The following is a 23,931-nucleotide window of genomic DNA, read 5'->3' as shown; positions in this document are numbered from 1 at the left end:
ATTGTCACGCATATAATTTTGGGGAGTTCTATCAGGTCAAATTCAACTCTATATCTAGGATCTTATCATCTAAATTGAGTTGCTTTCTCCACTCTGACCACATTGTAAATGAAGTCATTGTCTTTCATCCAAAATTAATAACATACTGACATAATTTCTTTTTTTGTGTGAGGTTTTATGGAGAAGATTTTTTGAGTTTTTCTGTGGTGGCTGGTGCAGTGAAATGAGATGATAAAGACATGATTGTTGGTCAAGTTTCTTGTCTTTGAGATGGACATCAGAGCCGTAAGCAGGATATGATGACTTTACCTGTTTCTCAGGGCACTTGCATTTGGGATGGGACATGTTTCCTCCAGCTGACAGTCCAGGGGCTGCCATTCTCATTCTTGTGGCCCTTAACCAGCCTACATCAAGCAACAAGGATATGGGGTGTTCTGCATAGGGTCCTATTGCTAAGGTCTTCCTTTCCCAGGGACCTCTTTCTCCTTCATTCCCCTCACGGGCACAAGGTCAATTCACACTTGTAGGTGGACTGTCAATTGTTTTATCATCTCTACTGACCTCTTGCTTCATCAAACTGTCCTCTGCCCAGTTATTGCTGTTCCCTCCTACCAATGTTTTTGTGCAATGGGGGGAAATTCTTGTTACACCTCTGGTGGAGCTATATAATGAGCTTAGAGTATAATTAACCAAAAGCTAGAGTCTAAGGTCATTGGAGCCTAGATGCCTCTTGGTGGTAATTCCAAGCCAATTTGGTATTTAGTATTATTAATTGTAGTTCTATGTCTCTTCTGTGATATCTAAGGAAAATACTTAATTCTTCAATAAATTCTCATTTCTTTATGTGGCAGGCAGTATATCCATTTACAACTAGTTCCAAGGCTGATATTTGGCAATAGATAATTTTGGCTCAGGAGAGTGCAAACTTTTCTCTTACTTTGGGTTTGTTTAACTAGATTTTCTTGAACAAAGAAGCAGATTAACCCAAATACTGTTTAGTTGTGCCAGTCTATCTTTCCAGACTGATTATACAATATTCTTTTTCACATCCTCTAGGGATTTTATGTTCCAGCCAAATTGGCTTACATACTATTCCTAGTACCCAGCATTCTATCTTCCTTCTCTGTATTTGCTTCCAATGAGCCTCCTCGGGGCTCAAGTTAAGATCTCCTTTTAACTTTTCCTGATTTTTCCATTTGTAGGGAAGTCCCACCATACAAGATTTTATTGTATTTATTTTACATTTTCTTATTTCTGGGCACCTTTCCCCCAAAGATTGTAAGTTCCTTGAAGATAGGAAGGATATTGTTTATCTCTTTGTATACCCAATGGCTGGCACACACTACTTGTTCAACCAGTGCTTATTGAACTGAACTGAATGGTTTTAAAATATAAATATAATGGGGATGGTTGGTCTGGAGTACTTCTCAGAACCTCATCATAAGCTCAGGTTCCGAGTAATATTCTCAAGTCCCTTGTGATGGTCATGAAAGCAACTTCTGGATGGTCCTTTGGTTCCCATGATAGGGATGGAAAGGGAAATTGTGTCAAAATTGACTGGTGACTGATCCTGGAAGAGTTGCTTATTTTTAAGGTTACAAAGGATTGAAGAGAGATAGGTTCTGGTCTCTTTTAATGCAGTTTCTTTGTTAAGATATGGTTAACGCTAGCCCTCCTTTGGTTTTCCAGAAGTCTCTTCCCCCTACTCCAAGGAACAATGATTGCATGCACATGGTGGAAAGAATATGAATTTACCTAGGCATCCAGAAATGGAACTTGGATTTTCTATTTTGATTTTCTTTTCCAGGTCAGTGAATACTAATTCTCAGAACCAGATATTTCTAGACTCACTCTCCCAGGTTCCCAAACGAACCTCGGAAGTTTAAGATGCTGGGAGCTGGCTGCCTAACAGAAGGTATTTACTGCAAGAATACTCTTTTCAGAAGAGATATCCACCACCTGGATGATGCTATAGCTGAAAAGCATGTAGTTACATCCAATATAGCCAAATGCTTCTAGACTAGCTGATTCGATGAGGCAGACTACTTTTGTGAGTTGCTCAGATAGTCTAGATCCATGAGGAATATACAATATTTGTTTAATACTTCTACCTTTGGAGAGATTATAATAGAAATAATGGATTATTATTTCCTGTTTTTAATGTTAATACCCACCTACGAGACCTTTCTCTATCAAGTCTTTTGTGGAGAAAAAAATAGCTGTCCTATTCCTGATATGTACCACTTTGTACAGTGAGTACCTTTCTACAAGCTATTCTGTTAGCTTGTTTTGGGGGAGACTCTAGATATGTCATACCTAACTTTGTTATAAGAGATTTCCCCTAAAATTCTGGACTTGGGGCATAATAAGCCAGAGTCATAGTGAAAAGATTGACTTCTCTTTTTGGAATTAGGCTCTCTAAGGATTTTATCTGGCAAATGTTAAGTCCAGGATAGTAATTCCCCTTTTCTGTGAGGGGAGTTTTTAGAGTGAAGGTAGCAGAAAGTTAAAAAAAAAAAAAAAAGTAATAGCATGGATTTAATCAGATTTATTTTATCTCTTGATAATAGTTCAGGATTCATAAATTACTTCTAGGAAACAATAAGTTCCCTTCCCCCTCCCCCATATAAACTTCTGAAGTACATTTCTGCTGTTCTGGGGGGTTAGCATAAGCCATGTGTAATCAATAGCCCGAAGTTGACTTAAATTTTTTCCAAAGCCCAATACTTGATAATGAAAGGATACAGGAGACTAGAAATGACTCAGAATACACGGAATAGCAGAATGACATCCATAATCATTTACATTTTTATTTGGAAAAGAAGGCTGTCCAAGGGCACTGATTTCTTTTAGTGTTAACACTGGATTTATGGTGAACCAGGACATCTCATGACAAGGGATCTTCCAATCTCAGATCCTTCCAGTTCTGGAAGTTCAAGTTCTTTTCCCCACCAATAATAACTCAATCAATGGCCAAGTGGAGGAGGCCCAGTTCTTACAAAGACCGATGGCTAGAGATTTCTCCATTGTCTTGGTTTAAAGAACCAGGCAACACAGGGATCTAAAAAGAGCTAACAGCCCTGGCCAGTCCAATGCTTGGAACTATACAGTATATACATGTATATTACAGAGTCCCTTTAAACAGGACTTAAAAAACAAATCCAAAACAAACAAAATAAGCCAATTTACAAAGGTGTCTCCAAATGCCCCTGGAAAAAGATGCTTAATATAAATCTTTAGATCAGGCTTTGAAGATATCAAAACTGAAATCACAGCTGCCCTTAATGGAAAGCTGAGGAAGTGCTTAATTATGGTAGAAATGCTACAGTCAGTCACTCATTTATTCAATTAAGCCCATGATTTGACCTTAGAAGTTCAGGATATTTTGGGATGTATCACGCAGATAAACTGATTTTTATAGGTAAAATTATTAAATATTGAATTGTAGGAAATATTATTAAATTTATCATTTGAATCTAACCTTGGATGATAAGAAACCAGATATGTATTGCTTAGAAATCAGACTAGTTTAATACTTTGAACCATGACTGTACCAATCCTAGAAAATTCCAAGGGACCCAAAGATTGATGTTTGATAGTTCCAGTTAATTTCTAGTTTCCTGAGAGGTACATTTTAATTAACTCATATGACATTTGATTAATCCATAGTGCCTTATTTGGAAAACTTACTGTATATTAGCCAACCAAATACTGTTTCTTTGCTTCTTTTTTTGAATCCTATATAATGTGCAACTTTTAGAGATTGTTGGGGGAAGAGGGAGCAAACCACCTATTTTGACTCTCCCCTATAAAGGATGAATTAATAAGCTTCTTTCTAAATTCCTTTTGTTTACGAAACTTTAGTTCTCAGCTCACAATTCATGGTGGGATATCAAGCTTCCGGAATGAATTACTCCTTTTTTTCCTTTAAGAGGAGACTAATATTGCTTATAATCTGATTTTATCTTTGTCCTGACTTTCATTTCTTAAAGGTTTCTGAATGTGGAGGGCTTTTCTCAAGATGAGTTCCTATTAGAGATTTCCCTGGGATTTCTTGATCTTATGGGCAGCAGGTTATTGTGTAACTGAAAAAATTCTCAGTCTTGATGCTTTATTTCCTGTGACTGACTTAATATCCTGTAGTCTGGGGCCAGCATGAGAATGCTGGGTATTCTCCCATTGGACCCCTTACTCAACCAATATTCTTTATAAAGATGGAAATAAGCTCATTTGACTTCTGAGAAAAATGCCCCTGCCCTTCTCTGACCATTCTCAACCAAATCCAGCTATTCCCTTAAATCCTGTCTATTTAGGGCAATGTGGTATGGTGCATATTGAACACTGGATTTGGTACCAGAGGATCCAGACTCTGCTAATTACTATCTGTGTTTTCTTGAGCTATGTTTTTCTTTTTTAGTATGTATTTGTATCTCCATTACTTGGCACTTTGATAGCTAATGTTTACTAAATGCTTGTCTGCCTGCCTGCCTTTTTGGGGTCTCCTTTTATAAGTTATACCTATAAAATGAAAGTATTGGACTAGATGATCTCTGCTACTCCTTCTAGCTCTAAATCTATGATCTTATTTCCTTTGTTTCACACACTTGGGGGATTGTGTCTTATGAAAATCACGCTGAGAAAGCTTAAACATAAAACAAAGCCACAAAGAAAAGCTGGGAACCTTTTGGTTACCATCCAATAAAGCAGAATTACAATGTCTTCAATAAGGTATTGTTAGTTCATAGAATTATGCCATTAGAAGAGACTTTAGAGTTTCCTACTCCCCCCATTTTACAGATAAAGAGACCAAGGGCTAGGAAAGAGCAGTGATTTAAGGTTACACGGATCATATCAAAGGCAGATTTTGAAAGAGATCCTCTTACTGGAGCCAGAGAGAGCCCTTTCCTTTGTAGTGCAGGTAACCAGCTGCTGCAGATTGCTTTCCTCAGAGTGACTTGCATTTTTGGCCATTTCTGATTGTCAAGGATCAGAATTCTGAGATTAAGGATTAAAAACCCAAATTTCTACATTGCCAGGGATTCTTCCCTTGAATCACTCCCGGTACCTGGTTCATCTGCCTCACTCCAAGCCAAAGTCTGAGAAGAGGTGGTTTGGAAAATGGTCCTGTTAAAGATGGAGTCTGGGGAAGGGGCAGTTCACCCAGTCCTTTGTGCTGGGCACCCAGCGATAGTGCTGGGTTTCATGAATGAATATGTCCTCTGTCCTCTCTTTAATGAATGCAGATGGATGGGGCTGGCGTGCTGCCCGACACCTCAGCTTTCTCTGACCATATGCAAGGCAGATGCTTTATTTAACCTGTAGTAGATGGTGTCAAACACCTGATTCCACTGTGGAGCCGTATATTTGGCCGAGTGCCTCTCCCTCATTAATCCAAAGCTTGAGGCTCTAACCTTTACAGAATCCAGAATGGAAGGACTCACATTGGGGAAAGGTTTACTGCAGGATGTATGGACCAAATGGATCATACAGGGATTCCAGCAGAAATCACAAGTCACTTTTCTGTCCCCATGTCAAATCTCCATACCTTCCAGGGTAGCCACAGATGCTAGTATGGTAGTATGACATTAGGGGGGGAAATCACAATAGTTAGGGGAACCCTGCCCTCCTCCTAGATCACTTGAAATGCTTCAGTGGTTCCTTTCATGAATAATGACATTACTTTTTTTGTCTTTAGAAGCTTGAAAATCATCCAACTTTCTTTGTTGCCTTTTTTCCTTGACTTTTTTTTTTTTTTTTTTTTTTTTTTTTTTTTTTTTGGTAAGCTAGTTCTGCCCTTTTTACTGGTCTGTTTATTAAGCACTAGTACCAAAAGTCTGCCACATTTCCTCTTTTAATTGTTAATTGCTTCCTTACTGAGAATAAATCATGTAGCTACTGGGAAAAAAATATCAATAAGGTTTTTGTTTTGGATAGTTATTTGGGTTTGTCCCCATCTCTCATACATCTTAGAAGATTCTGCAAATGGATAATGAACTAGGATCAGAAATGAAAAGTGGAAGACTGGCCCAAGGTTGCCTTCTGAAAATTGCAAAATTCTCTCTCTCTCTCTCTCTCTTTTTTGTTAAATTGCAAAATTCTTTTAATGACTCTAAGGCTGACCCTGACAAAAGCTATCTATCTTATTTAAACACCTATTTTCTTCCAATAATATTCTATGGCTGCTGATCAAGGAACACCACAGTCTCAGAACTGGATCTGAAGATTACTCAAGAGGCAACAGAGAGGGTTATGGTGGAAGGAAGTTAGTTGTAGTATATCACAAATCAGGTATAAGAAGAAATTGTAAAAATAATGTCCCTGCAAAAATATATAATTGAAAAAGATAGTCATGTGTTAAGGGGGAGACATATCCTGAGGATAGGCTGCAGAATCCCATGATGTTCTCACAACTTCATCAGAAAATAAGGAAGACTGGATGCATTGGGTATATTACCAGTGATAAACTTATAGGAAGAATATAAATGAGAATGGATCTTTATCGTTAGAGGAAGTGGCCATATTGTTAAGATCACATATCCATAGCTGAATGAGGGTGCTCTTACTGTTTCCTTTGTGATACCATGAGAAAACAAAGCATAAGGACATTGAAGACTTTGATATTAATTAGACAACTTTTTCTTGTCTTTGAATATGGGTGAATGGTGAATAATTTTGGATATTCCAAGGAGAGAATTACCACCTCAATTAAGACTATCTTTCAGATTGAATTGGGGCCTGAATTACTGCCCTAACAATCTTCTTTTAGAATTCACTAATCTCAGGAAAGTTATATCAATTTTTTAGGTCAAGTTAATTTTAGAAAAGTTCCTTAAAAAAACTTGGAAAGACTCATATGAAATGATGCACATTAAATTAAGCAGAAACAAGAATAGCAACCGCAATAAGGTGTAAAAAATAAAATTATATCTAATCAAAAGAATGACAAATCATGACTGCAAAGGATTGATGGTGAGACATTATCCTTTTCTCTTAGCAGAGAGGTGGAGGAATGTAGATGTAGAATGAGGTATACGTAAGTTGCCAGTCATGACCAATGTGTTGGTTCATTTTGCTTAAAGGACTTCCTTACAAAGGGGATACTAGGGTCGGGTTTGGGAGAATAGGCAATTACTGGAAGTAAAAAGCATTAATGAGACATTCATAGAAAAGGAGGGAAAAGTCTTCCTAAGTGAAGCAGCAATTTAGCCTGTAATTGTCCCTGCTGAGATAAAGACCAAGCTATGGTGCCCTATTATCTCAACATAGCTTATCCTGCTTCCTTGGCCCTAGCCATGTCAGCATCTTAGTATCTGAAAAGAATTCAGCAGAGATTCCCTGGTGAGTTTATTTCAATAAGCAAGCAATAGGAGGGAGGTAGGGGTGGGGCTGGACATCTAGCTACCATATCTATCTTTAATGGCTCCATGAATCCCACCAAGGAGAAAGAAAATATCAGTTAGACTCTGCTTTTGGACAGAATCCCTGGCAACAGCAACCAAGCAAGTCAGTGAATAAGATTTGCATCAGCATAAATAGCCCCAAGCAGGAAAATATGATCTTGGGTTCCATCTCTTAGCATCCCTAACTTCAAACTTAAGCTCATGCTCCATCTTCTGCAGAAAACCTCTCTTAATGATCCTCTTCATTACTGCCTTCTTCCTTCTCAAATTGTCATGTACAGTTATCCCTTCCACATCATAGGGTTAGTCTGAAAAATCTGCATAACATTTTTTTGGTCCTCCATACCAGAAAAGAAATATGACATGATGGTATTAAAGGGTAAAATATGTTGATATTATACAATACTATACATATATTTTATGCATTTGTGAGTTCCTGAACTTTTTCTGTGTCATCTGCTGCCCTTCCCATGTTGTCTGCAGCTTCCACAAAACTCCCCCCCAAATCCCATTTAATTTCTAATGCTGACCAAAGATATATGGAAACCTTGATGGGTGATGTAGAAGAGATAACTGTAAATACTTATTTGTTGTATTCCGCTCAAGTAAAAGGTAAGTTCCCTCAGAGCTTACCTGGTTTTTACTTGGCTTTTATATCTCCATTCCCCTACTCCAATGAGAAGTTAATAAAATGCTTACTGAGTTGGATAAGATCAGAGAATCAAAGCCATAGAGGGAACACAGAGGTCATTAAATCCAGTCCTCATTTTATAATTTGGGCTTCATTTGAGGCCCAAAAAGTTGAAATGATTTCCCTCAGGTTCACAAAACTAGGAAGCAATTGAGATGGCATTAAACTTAATTGTTCTCCATCTGCCACATCACACTCTCAAAAAGTAGATTTTTCAGGAGAGAGAGTGTGCAGGTGGGAAAGGTTGCATTATAAAAACAAACAGGTCATGGTGTGAGATGTTTCTCTTTCCAACTTTTCCAAATTAATTTTCTGGAAAGGAGCAATCAGGCAGGCCGGATGGGAATTCTAAGAGAAGTCTTGTCCTCCCTCATCATTTTGCCCTCGTTTGACATTGTACTCTATTTCCAGTGGTCTGGTAAGAGCATTGAAGTGCAGCAATGGTTGGATTTAGCAGGAGAACGTGCTGATTTCTGGCAGGCTGATCCAAAGAAGCTCATTAGGTGCTGGATCCATAGCTGTGAGGACCGGCTCTCAAGTCTATGGACTGTAGAGACCCCGCACCTGTTAGTCCTAGTAATATTGTGGCAAATGCATGGGCCAGGCGAGGTTTTGCAGAATCCCCAACCCTTTTCCATTCCTATGCAGGAAGAAGCTGGAGGACTGGATGCAGACTGACATAGTTCAAAACTCAGATGGGGGAACTGCTATACATCATTGATACCAAGGGAAAACGAGGGCAGGCCATTATTATTCTCCCATAAGATGGACTGGAGTGCCTCCATGGTTTGACTGTTATGCAGTGGATCTGCTAAATCCTTCCTGGCCCTGCCTTCATGCCCCAGATATTTTGAGAAGTTCAATAAGGAGCAACAATATTGACCTTGACTTTGAGGTTCCATTGGTCTTTCTTCCCATCCTCAAGAGAATGGAGCTTAACAAATGGAAAAGACTCCATAATCAAGACCAATGATTTGGAGTCTGGGAACTGAGTTTTTGGTAGGAAGATGAAAGAAGAAGTGGAGGAAACACTGCTTTCAACACTGCTCAGCCTCCATGAATCCCTCTTTTTCTTGCCCTGAGGGCTCAACTTCTGTGTACGTCCCATGGCTGGTTCGGTTGCGAAATTTCATGGCTGGCCAATGATGAGGTCTCCGCTGTAGAGTCAAACACACACACACACACACACACACACAAAAATTCAAAGTCTGGATATAGAATATGGAGATCCAATACTAGTGGGAAGAGTAAAGATTGACTCATAGAAATGAGACAAAAATTGGGAATGTTTGGAAATGCCAAAGAGAACTTTCCTGTTACAACAGGAGTTCTTATTCCCTGGGGCAGTATGATGAAACTTATGTATTCTTTTTTAGACTATTTTTAAATGCATAAAATAAAATATATTGGTTTCCACTGCAAAGGAAATACAATCGAAATAGTTATCTAAATATTAAAATAAAAAATTCACAGACACCAAGTTAAGAAACTCTGAAAAGTATCTAAGAAAAATATTATTATGCCCCCAGTCATACATGTGTCTGTGGCAGAATTTGAACTCAGGTCTTTCTGAATCCAGATCTAGAGCTTTATCCATTTTGCCATACTGCTTCAATAAATTAGAATGACAACTTATAAGAACTAGAAAGAGGTTCATATGAAGGTGAGGGAAATAACCAGGTTTTTGAGTAATGGAGAGAGTTAGTTGACTCTTTTTTTTAGGGGTTTGTTGGAGGTTAAGATTGTCTACACATTTGCTGTTTTGAGCAAGAAGAAAGTCTAGGTTGGATAAAGGAAGCTAAAGAGAGAAAAATTAATTATCTAGTTCAAAGTGATGAAGAATGGAACATTACTTTTCAGAGCAATATCTTACATTATACATAAGTTCATCAGAATGACAATATAATTGCCAGTATTATTATGAATGTATTTATTATTATACTTGATATAGGAGATTAGTGTTAGCTTAAAGGCAAGAAGATCTGAGTTCAAATTTCAATGCAACTTGACTCTTACTAGCTACATAAATCACTCTTTCATTCATCTATTGTTTCAATAGGACTTAAGTACTAGTTCCAGATAGTATGGTGGATAGAGCAATAGACCTGGAATAAGGAAGATAACCCTGGGAGGTAGATGCTATTATAAGCCCCATTCTACAGGTTAAGAAACTAAAGCTGAGAGATTAAGTGATTTGTCCAGGATTCCTACAGCTCATAAGTATTAAATCTAAGAATCATGTTTTCCTAGCAACAAGTCCATCATACCACCTGGCTGCTTACCCAGCTAATGCTTCCAAATCAAGCAAAACTTGTTTTTGAGCCCCAAAACAAGCTGTATACTTTAAGGGAGAAACATTTTCCTACTTTCTACTTCCTTCTCTTATTACCCTACTAATGGCAAGAGCTGACCACACTGATTATTCTTAAAAGATAAACTCTGAGAGCATAAAGGACTAGTATCTAGTTTGACAATCAATGCAGCGCTATATCAAATTTAATGAGTTTTTTATTTTTGTTTTAACAACAATATGATGTCCTGAGGTCTAGAAATCAGGTATGAATGATATTATCTGCTCTGGTCCCTAAACAGAACATGGATACCTGCTTTTTAACCTTTTTTAAAGACTCACCTCAATGAAGAATAAGGCAGCATTTGAAGTGGGATGAGTATTGATGTAGATCCCAGCCAGGATGATGACTGCAACTAGTAGGACAGCCAGTACAATACCCACAATGGTCCCTGCATGAACTGGAGGACCCTTTTTTTTAGGAGAAAGATTATCTTGTAGATCTACCAAGAAAGCAAAATAGAGAAGGCTTATAAAATGGTGGATAGGTACCAGTATCCTCAACTCTAACAATTCTCTCTTTCTCTCTCCCTCTCTCCCTTCCTCCCTCTCCTTTTGTCCTTCCCTCCCTCCCCCTTTCTCTGTCTGTCTCTCTTTCTCTCTCTTCTTCTCTCTCTCTTTTTCTCTCTTTCTCTGTCTCTCTCTCTCCTCTCTTTCTCTCCTTCTCTCTCTCTCTCTCTCTCTCTCTCTCTCTCTCTCTCTCTCTCTCTCTCTCTCTTTCTCTCTCCTCCTCTCTCTCCTTCTCCTCCTCCTCCTCCTCCTCTTCCTCCTCTTCCTCCTCCTTCTCCTCCTCTTCCTCTCCCTTTCCTTCTCCTTTTTCCTCCCCTCACCCCCCTGTCTCTCTCCCCAGTCAGATCTCACATATATAGGAAAGCTATTCTTTGGGAAGAGCAGAGCTGAGGGAGAAGCTACAATGAAAGCCATACCCAAGAGGAGGTAGCTAGGGAATAGTTGGGAAGGAGCAAGTGGTTGGGATAGGGCTGGCCACCTCACACAGGGAGGGTCAGTAAAAAAAAGGAGGGACAATTCAGTCTCACCAGCCCAGCTAAAGTGGGAATTTGGGTGGGCATGGCAGCTATTGTGGTCAGTGCCCCCAGTGTGTTTTTCATCTTATCTATCTCTTGGCTCAACTATATCTAGTGTTCTGCAAGCCTGGTAATTTGAATTATTAAAAGATGAGGGGTGGGGAGGAAAGCTGTCAGAAGTATTCTCCAATGTTCCTACTGCCTGAGGGTTTTTCCTTCAATTCCTGGTTGTGGAGGGGGAAGTTGTGTTTTATATTCTTTTCATGCTTTTATAAGTTGGTGTTCTCCCCCCTCCACATAATTATATATATTTTTTTCCAATTGCATGTAAAGATAGTTTTCAACATTCGCTTTTATAAGATTTTGATTTCCGGGTTTTTTTTTCTTCCCTCCCCAAGATAGCAAGCAATCTGGTATAAGTTTTATATGATCTAGTATAAGTTCATATGTTTTAAACTTAAATTATTCAAGTATTTTTAATTGGATTTTTATGGTTTATAGATATATTCTACATTTTAAATACAAGAAAGTCTTAGCCCATAGCACTACTACCAACTGTACAGCTAAGCAAGGACTGAAAAGATTAGAGCTTCTGGAATGATCCCTTTGAGACTTTCATAAACCAATCCTAAGGGCAGAAACACAGAGTCATATCACATTTAGGAAAAGATATTATTTTCTAGAACAGGTTTTTTTTTTTTTAAACTTTTTAGTATGTCCTGGTGAAACCTATGGATTCTTTCTCAGAATATCGTTTTTTAATTCAAATTTTAATTTTAATAAAATCTTTAGGATTACAAAAGAAATCATAAGTTAGTGAAAGTAAAAATTTTAATTTTTTTCCCATTCAAGTTCATGATTTTACATAAAATCTATATACAGATCTAGAATTAGGAATCCCTGTGTAAGGAAGACATCACACAAAGCTTAGTAAATTCAGTGAGATTCAGGCTCAGACTTTCTGACTGCAAATCTTATATTCTCCAGCTCACGGCTGTCCCCCCAATGGCTTCTATCCGCTGTCAGGTATAATGCAAATAATAAGGAAATCCCAGAACCCAGCTCTGCTCTGCTTCTCATAATCTACAGTCCCCACCTTTCTAAAGTTAGTTTCTGATTAGCAACTGAGGGGAATTTTTGAGCCAACTCTCTATTTTCCCTTGACTTGGATAGAAATCAGACATTGTCTGCAGTGATTTTCATGATGCAATACAGCATCTGATGATTATATTCTAACCAGAATATCTGGCTGAGGAGAGGACCTGCTTAATTGCCTTTGCTCTCCATTATGTTCCTGGAGACCCGGTTAAATGGTGTTGCATTAACGGCTCCCTTCTCAATTTTGGGATTCCCAGATAACAGTCCCTCATTTGTGGTGGTTGGCTGCTGGATGTCAATCAGGCTCTGTGTGCACTGAGAGACTCCATTAAAGAGGTGGCAAGCAGCCTGGAATGGAGTCCTGTCCCACTCAGGTGCGACCCCCCATTTAGGGAATCAAGATGCTAACTTTCCAGATAATGATTAGTGGGTACATGGGTGCTGGGAGGGAGAGGAAGGAGACATCTTGGGGTTCCGGACACTCACCCTTCAAATGCCCTTGTAGGTACCAAATTTTTTGTGTTTATTGCCAACACAGATTGGGAACTGAGGGAAGTCTTACCTCCTCTAAAGAGCTAAATCTATATCCTTCATTGATTGGGATGTTGGTGCTGATGAAAACCCATTAGCCATCTGCTTAGAGCTGCCATGAGGCAATCTCATCCTGTCTTATTCAAGCTGCCTTCTTTTCATTCTGCAGCTATACATATTCAATCACACGAAGTGTCAAGAAAGCAGAATTAAAAATGAAATTTAGAGTAGAGAAATTAGAAATGACCAGAATGGAGAAATCTCCTCAAAGCTCCTGGGGGCATAGCTTCAGGAACACAGAAAATGCCCAGGGGATTTAGCCCTCCCCAGGCTTTGGGGGGAAAGGCAAAAGGTGCCCAAGTCTGAGGAGGGTTAAATCCAAGTGCTAGCAAAATATAGAGAAATCAACCAATCCAGTAATAAGCATTAATTAAGTGCCTTCACAGCCTTAGGTTCTTGGGATATAAAGACAAAAAATTTTAAAGCCTTTATCTCTAAGGAAATTACATTAAATTGAGAGAAAAATTTTTGGGGGGTATATAGAAAATATAATACTTACCATCTCTTCCCTCATATGGATTCAACTTTGTGTCATCTTAAAGAAAGAGACAAGAAGAAATAAAGGGACAAGAACATAATTGTTTTATTCTATAGCTTTTAAAAAAAATCAATTTCTTGCTCCCTACTCCCAAAAAGATGAATTTTTAAAAACTGTTTTAGATTTAGTTCTTGATTTTTCAGAAATGTAAGAGATTCACATAAATGCATTTTCTAGGTAATTGAAATTTATTCCTCTAAACATAAACTAAAAAAAAAGTAACAATTTAGAACACTTTTCTAAAATGATTTCTCATATGTATAAATAAATAAATATGTGTGTATATGTATATTGTGTATGTATATGTATATTCATATATATTCTCTTGTTTTTAAGTTAGCAATTGCTGAATATAATTTAATTTAGTTTTTATAGGGTCATCATCATAAACATTGCATGTTATATAGATTGTACAGGACTGATTGCACTACAATGCAATGATGTCCTCCAGATATTGCCATAGACAGGGGGGACAAGGCAGCTGAGCTATGCGGCTGGAAGTCAACAGCTGCTGCTAATAGTCTAATGAGGACATCAGCCCCTCTTCCATTCTGGGGCTGCCTACAGGCAAAAGAGCAGGGGAGCCAAAACCTGGGGATGGTGTTTCAGTTGGCCCAAAAATTGCAGCTGCTCAGCCCCTGTAGTTGAAAGAAACAAGAATAAGAGAGCAACTAGACAAGACATTGCATGGGAGAGAGACACAATGTTCTAGGGAGATGATGTCTCTGGAGAAGTCTTATGTGCCAAATATCTGGAGGCAGATAACTGGAGGGCTTGAACACACAAAAATGTAGGATGACTTTGCCTTGCAAGGTCAATAGCTGTGATCTCAATCATAACTTACTTGAGTCCCCTGTTATATTGTGTCTCCCTGTGTCAGAGGTAAAAGGGACTTCAATGTCAGAACCTGTAGGATCCTGACAGCAGCTTTTGAGATGTGTTTGCTTGCATGTATGGGCATGTGTATTTATGTATACATGTATATTCATATATTTCTATATACATGCACCACACATTTCTATATTATACATAGACATATATTTGTGCATAAATGTATATATATTTATGCATGTAAAATTGCAGACAATATTTATCTTTGCATTTACATGTAATTTACATTACACACATTTAAGCATATACACAAAATACAGGTATATATGTAAATATATATCTGTATTTTATATGTGCATGCACATTTCTACATATTTATGCATACAAGCACACATATTTCTGTTTATTCATATATATTTATGTGTACTTGTATACACTTATGTGTCTCTCCCTATAATAAATGACTGCTACTATTTTAATGCTGATGATTTTAGGTTTTCCTCCCTCAGTAAATCGTCAGTTCTTTATTATCCAATGTGATTTATCCCGCTGTCGCTTTTAATATGTTGCTTCATTTTTTGTAGCCAGAGATTTCAGTCTCTCCTGAAAGCAAGGACCAGCTTCCAATCATTTGCCATTCACTCAGAAATCCCTGTTTGGCTTTTTCTGGCTCACTTAATGGGATGTTCCTTGTTGTTTCTCAGAGAAGTGATCCTGAGAAAGTCAACATTTTGGAAAGAGACTTTTCCTGCAACTACCAAGCAACCCTTTTGCCCTTTTGAGTGATCAGATGACAAGGCAGGTGTCTGTGTCCTTCCAATTGCATCCATCCAATCATGTATCCTTCCACCTATGTACTCTCCCTCTCTGCAGCCTTTCCAAGCTGAGTTCCTTCAAGCTGAAAATTTGATAGCTCCTACACACGTTTCAGGGGGTCCTGGGTAGGGTGCAGGTCACTTGCTCCAAATCTAACTTTTTGTCCCACTCAAAATACATGGGAGGTTAACTAAATATTTATTCACTGACCAAGACTCCTTGAAAGTTGGCGGGGGGGAGGATAACAATAGTTAAAAAGTAATATGGTCAGCTATGTTATTTACTTTGCAGGAAGAATATGGATTGATATTCATTATTACAATAAGTAACTATTGTTAGGGGTCTTTAGTAATGAAATGGGAGTAGGGCCCCTGGTTCCTGGATTCAAAAGAAATCATATGTTAAGAGTACAAATTAAAAGTGAAATGTACTCTCCTCTGCTAGGGAAGATGACTCTACTGATACACTGCCAGCAGAACAAGCCCTTTTATTTGTCCAATGTTAAGAATAAGTTTATAATAATTTACCCACACTTTCTCTCTTGTACCCATTTTCAAGGTAGTTGTTTGGGGTTGTGGTATAGTCCTTGGTTATGCACAAAAGATAAAACTACTCAATTCATATATAGTAAAAACTATAATTCTGGCCTCTTTGTAAATTTTTTCCCTTAAATTACAAACAAATAAAAGCTTGCTCTCTCTCCCTTCCTCCCTCTCTCTTCTTCTCTCCCTCCTTTGCCTTGTCTCTTCTCCCTTCCTCATCTCTCTTCCTTCTCTCACCCTGTCTCTGTCTCTCTCTGTGTCTTTCTTTGTCTCTCTGTCTTTCTCTATCTCTCCCCCACCTCTCTCTCTGTCTTTCTTTCTCTCCCCTCATCCCCCCACCCTTCTACATTCTCTTTCCCTCCCCCTCCCTTCTTATATATTAGATCAGCAAAAGAATACATGAAACTGGAAATCTCTATGTTGCACATGCGTTTCCTAGGATTTAGAGCTGGAAGGAAATTTAGAGATTAACTGGTTCATACTGCCATTTTACAGAGGAGTAAACTGAGGCACAAATAGAAAAAGTGATTTGCTCAGGGTCATAGAATTCATTGGTGGTAGAGCCAGAGGAAAGAACTCAAGTCCAGCCCAATCTTCTACTATTCTACATTCTAAAGCTGGAGTCAGATTCATCCCCTTCCTTGAATGCCATCCCTTTTCTCCCCTATGTACTGAAAATCCTACCTACCCTTCATAGCCCATTTCCACATCCACCTCCTTCAAAAGCCAGTGTCTGAGTATTCCAAACCTCTTCCCTTCTTTTACTGGACTCAAAGTCAGTAGCACACAGCTTAGCAAAGATTGTATTCTATTTGGTTCAAATGTGATCTTCAGCCAGTTGCAAGTTATTTACAGGGAGGGGGCCATGTCATAGACTTCTTTTGTATCCCCCAGAGTGCCTAGCACAGTGCTCTAGGAAGCCCTCAGTAATTATCTGTTACTTGACTGGACTGACTGATTTCTTCACTCAAGTGAAAACTCCATTATTTTGTTAGTTCCTCAGAGTAAGGATTATTTCCAGAACAATTAACCAGCAATTCTGGTGCCCAGGACAGATTAAGACAGAAAAATAAAGGTGAGGGAGTTGGAGGTAAACAGCAGGAAAGGCATTCTTAAATTCACTTTTTTAAAAGACAAATTCAGTTGGGGAAAGCTTTGAAAATTATTTGGACCTCAGATTCTTCTCTTAGAATGAGATATGCCAGGACATGATTATTGTTGGATGAAGAAGAGGAAGCAGGATTGGGCTGGGCTGGGCCAAGCAGGGGCTTTCATGGGGTACTACTGCTTTGGAGACCAGAGAAGGAGGGGGAAGAATTATAATTATTCTAGCTAATCAGGTGCAAAGTTGTTTCTATATGCCATATTATGTATGTGTGTGTATGGATGTAGAATGTAGAAATATATAAAATTCTATGTTTCTATATAGAGGAATATAAGTGCTATTGATGCCCTTTAAGTTTCAAAGCACTAAGATGAAGCCCTGATTGCCCTGCCCTAGTTACCCTCTTATCTTTTCTTTTTCTTGCGTATCAATATTGTCCTAATTGATAGACTGATCCCCAGGACTTGTGAAAGTGACCCTCAGATAGACATTTGAAGGACAGTTTCTGGAGTATACATCCTCCTGATGTTTTTCAGGATCCAGTGATGAATCCATGACTCAGATATCAACTCAATGATTCTATCCTCTCCTTGCCCTTTCCAATATTCTGTATGCAGGTCAGTTTTGCTACCCAAGGAAAACTTTACAAGACTGTGCCTAGGGCAACTGGTATGAAACAAGCTTTTAAAGCAACTTTCAAGGACAAATTTAGTCAGGGAGATTATTGGTAAAGATTCCAGGAGCAAGGCTGCACAGGAAGAGAAACTCTAGTCACAGCTTCATGGAGAAGGCTGGGACTGAGGATGAAGTTAGATTAAAGAACAGAAAGTATGCCATCTGGCAGCTTCTTATTTTAACTAATTGTTCTGGCTAACTAGGTACTGAGCTCTGTTTTATTTTTTATAAGGATGAAATGTGAAAGCTATGACATCCTCTAAATTTTGGTGGCCTAGGCCAAAGCCCCATTTGTCTGTCCTAGTTACGGCTCTGCCTGGATGTACCTTCTGTGGTGAGGTGGTCAATGAAGAGGGAAGAGGCAGAAGTGGTGAATTCTCCATCAAAAGGGGTGAAGAAGGTCTCAGGGGATGAAGCATAATGTTCTTCTTCCTGGAAATCCTCACATGTCCTGCCCTCTGCCTGAAAAAGAGAGCCAGTCTCTGAGGATTTTCCTTTGCACAGTGGTCTCAGTTCTGTTTAAGACTGCAGGGTTTTGGAGCTAGAAGGGACCTTAGGGATCATAGGATAAGAGAGCATAGAAAAGGACCCCTGAGAGCTTCATGTTCAATACCATCACCTCATTTTTACCAATTAGGAAGCTGATGAGGTGGCCAGGGAGTGAGGGCCAGGCTTGAAATCAGGAACACTCCTCTTCATGAGTTCAAATTCGGTCTTAGACATTTACTAGCTGTGTGACCCTGGGCAAGTCATTAACCCTGTTTGCCACAGTTTCCTGTTCGGTAAAATAAACTGGAGAACAGAATGGCAAACCACTCTAATAGCTCTGCAAGACTGGACTGAAATGACTGATCAATAGCTTAGGAGGTTTTTAAAAAGGACATGACTCTTGTGTCTAAGGGCATCTACTCCTCCCCCCCCCTTTCTCAGATAGACTCTCTACAGTTTTATTCTTCTATGTCTCATTTGGCACAATTTAATCTGCTTCAAGTTCTCTTAGAAGGTAAGGGTCAAAATCTTAAGTAAATAGAACAAATTTAAAATACAAATAGCTATAGTCTTTCTTAAAAATCTTGACCTGATGCTATTTATATAGCACTTCAGATCTCACCACAACCTTAAGAGATGCAGGCATTATTGTTTCCATTTTACAAATGAGGAAACTGAGGCTCAGGGGTAAAGTCACAAAGTTAGTGAATGCCAGGATCAAAATTAGAACTCAGGTCTCCATTGGATCATAGAGATGGAAAGGACCTGAGGAGCTATTAGTCTAGCCACCTCTTCCTCCCACTTCCTACCCCCCCCCCCCCGGTCCATTTTATAGATGAGATCACTGAGTTCCAAAAAGACTAAATGTTTTATCCTTAGAATCATAGAGGGCTGCTATGCCCTAAATACTGGGGACACAAATCCAGACAATGAAATAATCCCTGCTCTCAAGAAGCTTAATAAGTGTTGACTCAAAATCTGAACTCAGGTTTTCCTGAGTTCAATACCACCTGGTAAACCACAATGTCCCTCAATCCATCTTGGTAGAAGGCAAGGGGTGAGGTAGAGTAAGGTTAGATCAAGTGTTGGGCTTGGGGTCAGGAAGACCAGAGATCCAATTTTGCCTCAGATCTTTTATTTCCTATGTGAGCCTGGCTAATGTGAGCTTAATCACTATCTCAGTTCCCTCATCTGTAAAATGAGGGAGCTGGATATCTGATGGGCTCCAAGGTCCTTTCCAGCTCTAACCTGATAATCCCATGATAGCAGAGGAAGAAGACTTTTTAATCCTATAATATAAAAGAAACATGGATAATTCTGTCCAACTCATTCCCAATACTTGAGTGATTATATTGATTGGAGTCTGAGGTTCATTATGTATGCAGAAATCTTTATTTCCTCCTTTCCCTCCCCCTTCTAAACCCGAGTGGTTCATAGGATGATTGATCCCATGATCTCTGATTCCTGAATACGGTATCCCTTTAACTAGCCGAGTGCCCAATCCACCAGAAGACCAGTCAGGTCTAGCCCTGCCAAATATGATTCAGAGCTCCTGCTCTCCCTCCTTCGGGGATCTGGGTAAATTTCCAGCGTTGGACTATATCATGGAACATTACTGATGGTGTTTCTTTGTTCTGGAGAACAAAGAAATCATAGACGTTTCAGTCTCCCAGTCCTAATCTGATCGGCTCCAGGACAGCCTCCGAACTATCACAGGTGGAGATGTTGACTTTATAGCAGCCAACAGAATTAACCACATGGCTGAACCAGCTGCCAACAGACCTCTGCCTTCCCCACATTTCAACCCAGATGGCCAGAAGCAAATCATCTCTCTCTCACCTCTTGGGCGCAGCCGTACGCCAACCACTCCTCCCGATAGCGGTCAAAGCCACTGGAACACCTGCGGGGAAGGAGATACCACAGAAAGGTTGGGCTTGTCTGATCCTAGCGTGAAGGAGATCCTCATTCATTTCACTAAAGGCAGACACAGACCAACTACAGGGAGGATGGGGAGACCTTCCCAAAGGAAGCTGGGGCACATTCCCGCCGTACCAGACTACTGGCCGTGCGCAAGGACTCAAGCCAGTGATACAGCCTTCCCTCCTTTCCCCTATGAAAGAAGGCAAAAAGAAAAGTTATTGTATTCCTTGCCCCTCTGCTCCTATTTAGAAATGCACTCGTTCCTATCCCTAATACACAAATTGTTTAGCTTTTCTCCAAATTAGGAGCCCCCACAGCTGCTTTGTTTCTAGTTCTTTGATGCTACAAAAGTTCTACTACAGATAAAGTTGTTGTTCGCAGGTGGCAGGACTCATTGGGAATAATAGTAATATGAAAAAGTAGTGAATAAATTATAATAATAAATATAAGTAAGTGAATAGATGAATACTTATGTTCCTATTTATTCACTTATCCATTCATTTATTTTTTGTTTAAATAAATATTTATCTATTTGCAGAAGATGTATTTATTAATTAAAAGACCAAAGGCTTTTACTTTGTTGAAAGATGTAAGTAGAGCAGTGAGGGAGCTTCTCAGGGCACTTAAATAATCAGCAGACCCAGATTCTGGGGCCTGAAGCTTAACTGAAGTGCATTGCCATGAGTATGTTAGATCTATAACCTGAAAGAACTGAGCTGGAGACTGAGACAGGCAGGTTCTTTGAAAGGCAGATGGCATAATGGCAAGGGAATTGGATTTAGTGGTAAGAACACTTGGCTTCAAATCCCACCACAGATACCTTACTAGCTATATCACTCTGGACAAGTCACTTAATTTCTCTGTTCCTCAGTTTCCTCATCTGTAAAATGAGGGACTTAGACTTGATGGTCTCTAAATCCCATCTTAGATTTATAAATTTGATCCTATGAGTGACTAGCAATCCTTCACAGAGGATCTAACTTGGATGCTTTACCCTTGTTGGTCAATTTAGGGGAGAAGCAAATTTATTGCTAATTTAAGTTGAACTACTTAAGAGATGCTATAGTCTAAGTTTAAGAATAAATAGAAAGATACATAAATATGTCCATATCCAATTCTGTTTCTATCTATGTCTTTCTCTGTCTCTCTGTGATATTGGGAAAGTCACTTAATCTCTCTCAGCCTCCATTTCCTCATCTGTAAGATAAGAGTTAATAATAGCACTGACCTCCCAGAATTGTTGTGAAATAATTCATGTAAAAGTGTATTGTGAACGTTAAACTACTAACTAAATGCTACTAGAAAATATTTCTTCCACTGGCAATGGATGGTACCTTTTGAGTTCTTTTTCTGAGTATGGGAGTGGGCTATATGAACTATCCACATTCTTTTTCTTAGGCATACTGGTGACCAATGGCATATCTGGAAAGAACCGGACTGGGAGGGAAGCTTAAGCTGTAGTCATAGGGAAGAAGAAGGAGTGGTGCAAAAGGAATAAAATTTCCTTTATCCTAAGGGATCCAATGTGTGGGCTTGGCCCCACTGGTAATGGGTACTGGAGTGGGTTGGAGCTGATTGCCCAGACCAGCTTTTGTCTAGTGTCATTGAAGAATCAGTTGAGACAAGATAGCAGGCTGCCGAGAAATGCTGGAAATCCACACCAAGGTATGAGTTCCCCAGAAAGCTTTAAATTCAAGTAAGATTTGAAAGCGAGAAAACAAAGATATTGGGACTCTGTGCCCAGGACTGCATTTTATACCTTTCAAACCCAGCTCAGGGCTATAACTCAAGGTAAATGGTCTCTCCCCCCTCTGGTTCACTGAAGCACTGTGTAGGTTAAATACAAAATATGAGATTGCTTCCCTGGGGATATCTGTTTACAATTTCCATCAAGAGCAGCTATTCATGGATAAGTAATTTCAGAGCTGTAACTAGGTATTTTTGCACTTAGGGTAAGAATGACAAACCATGCCCATGGCAAACAGCATGAAGTATGTATGCAAGCATACAAGGTGGGTGGGGGAGGCAGCAGGTGCAAGGGGAGATTTTAACTTTCTTTGGCAGATTATTTGATAGCTTTCCATTTTAACTAGCATTCTTGTGAATTTGGCTCTAAACTCAACTGTTTCCCCATTACTAAAGTAATAAATGTGCAACCCGCTAAATTCAGCACCCTGGGACAAAGTCCCAGTTGACCTGCCCTAGTTACAGTTCTGGGAAATTCAAGTTCACAAATGAGCCTCATGAACTCAAATCTGAAGAGACAACCAGAAAAATGAAATCACTGAAAGATTGTAAAAATGGCCACACGCTTTACTTTTCTTTGGAGGCAGAATCCCAAGAAGGCTGCAGGAACTTGGTGAGTTCTTCATACCTTCCCCATACTAAGAACAATCCTGCCAAAAAGAGGGAATGTGCCATCACTTATTAGTAACTCAGGGGGATTAGCTCACACTTCTCCCCAATTCTTTGCCATTAATGATCAGAAATAAAATTCCTGCTGGGAAGAATAAAAAAGCTGGAAGTCAGAGGTCCCCATAGAGACCATTCCTTAGTCCAGCTGTGCTGGAAGGTACCAATTTCCTATGCGGAAGATGGAAAAGTAAAGAAGAAGATGGGGCTAAATGAGAAAAAAAATTCTCAAAATCATCATGTTTAAAATTTCTGTTCTCTAGTCTTTGATGCCAGGGAAATCCACAAGTCTGTGTTTGGGTCCAACAACATCTGTGCAGGGAAAAATAACAAGAAAAATGAAAGAGAACTAAGGAAGAAAACTCCACATAAACTCTGCTGTACAGAGCTCCAAGATGTTCTCTCTCAAGAGGAGTATTATGACTTTGCTGTCTGATGCTGGCTCAACATCACTGGGATGTTTGCTTGCTTTGAGATGCTTTTTTCAGTAGCAATGGCTTTTTAAGACATTCTTACAATCCCTTCAGGTCAGAGCCCCTTCTATCACTGTTGGAAGGACCTTTAGAAGTGATACTGTCAAACCTCCTCATTTTACAGAAAAAATGAAGTCAATCCAAGGTTACACAGCCAGTTTGTGATGAAACTAAAGCTGCAACCCTAGGCCCTGTTTGGAGCTGTACATGTGAATTTTTGCACCTGAGGCAATCCAGTTGAAGGCACCTGATTGAAAAGAAATTTCACCCCAGCTCACTATCTTGTGGTTTCCTATTCTGACTAATTATTTTAGGTGCTAAGCTCTGTTGTTTCTTTGTTGCCAAAGGACAGAGCTCTCTATATGTTAAACCATAGGACAAAGTCCTAGTTATCCCTTTATAGTTCTGGCTCTGCTCCTGATTCTTGCTCGGTGTTCTCTCTACTGCGCTATGCTGGTCCATCCTATGACTAACGGTACACAGTTTTGGGATGGCTAGTCAGTTTTGTCCATTGTCAGTGTTTGAAGAGCTGGGATTCTTCCTCTGCGTAAAGCTATCTGTGCTCTGACAAGGACCAAACTTGCCATTTTGGCCTTCTGACATTAGTATATCACACTGACCCAAAGTGGAAGAACAAGTGATAGGGATAAAAGGAAAATATCTCACATAGTTACTGAACTAGCTGAAATCAGATACCTCTGTCTGTCGCCACAGCATGGTAGAGAAAATAACAGATTTAGAGTTGGAGCACCTGTGTTTGTATTTTACATATGTCACTTGGGAAAGACCCTTCATATCCCCACTTTTCTCATCTGTAAAATGTGTAAAATGAATCAGATGACTTTTTCCTTTTAAAACCATGAACCCATGATTCCCATATTGAAAGGGAGAAAAGAAAAAAAAAAAAAAGAAAGGGGAAAGAGCTTGGAATCTGAAATAGATGAGAGGGGGAGATAAGAGGGGGATGAGACGGGG

At 39.3% G+C, this 23,931-nt stretch overlaps 1 protein-coding gene across 1 annotated transcript in view; it reads right to left on the bottom strand.

The window, feature by feature from the left end:
- Positions 1 to 2,785: 2,785 nt before the first annotated feature.
- Positions 2,786 to 23,931, bottom strand: part of PLXDC1 (plexin domain containing 1) — a 106,021-nt gene continuing 84,875 nt past the window's right edge. The window contains exons 10-14 of the mRNA XM_051994642.1: positions 19,991 to 20,051; positions 17,989 to 18,124; positions 13,655 to 13,690; positions 10,724 to 10,884; positions 2,786 to 9,248 (exon numbers count right to left, since the gene is read on the bottom strand). Of these exons, the coding sequence (XP_051850602.1) occupies positions 9,129 to 9,248; positions 10,724 to 10,884; positions 13,655 to 13,690; positions 17,989 to 18,124; positions 19,991 to 20,051 (514 nt within the window). The 3' untranslated portion in view covers positions 2,786 to 9,128. The remainder of the gene's footprint in view (positions 9,249 to 10,723; positions 10,885 to 13,654; positions 13,691 to 17,988; positions 18,125 to 19,990; positions 20,052 to 23,931) is intronic.

This window comes from Antechinus flavipes, chromosome 4 (genome assembly GCF_016432865.1).
Source record: "Antechinus flavipes isolate AdamAnt ecotype Samford, QLD, Australia chromosome 4, AdamAnt_v2, whole genome shotgun sequence".
Classification (NCBI taxonomy): Eukaryota; Metazoa; Chordata; class Mammalia; order Dasyuromorphia; family Dasyuridae; genus Antechinus; species Antechinus flavipes.
The sequence above is the reverse complement of the archived record's forward strand: the minus strand, read 5'-3'. Positions and strand labels throughout refer to the sequence as shown.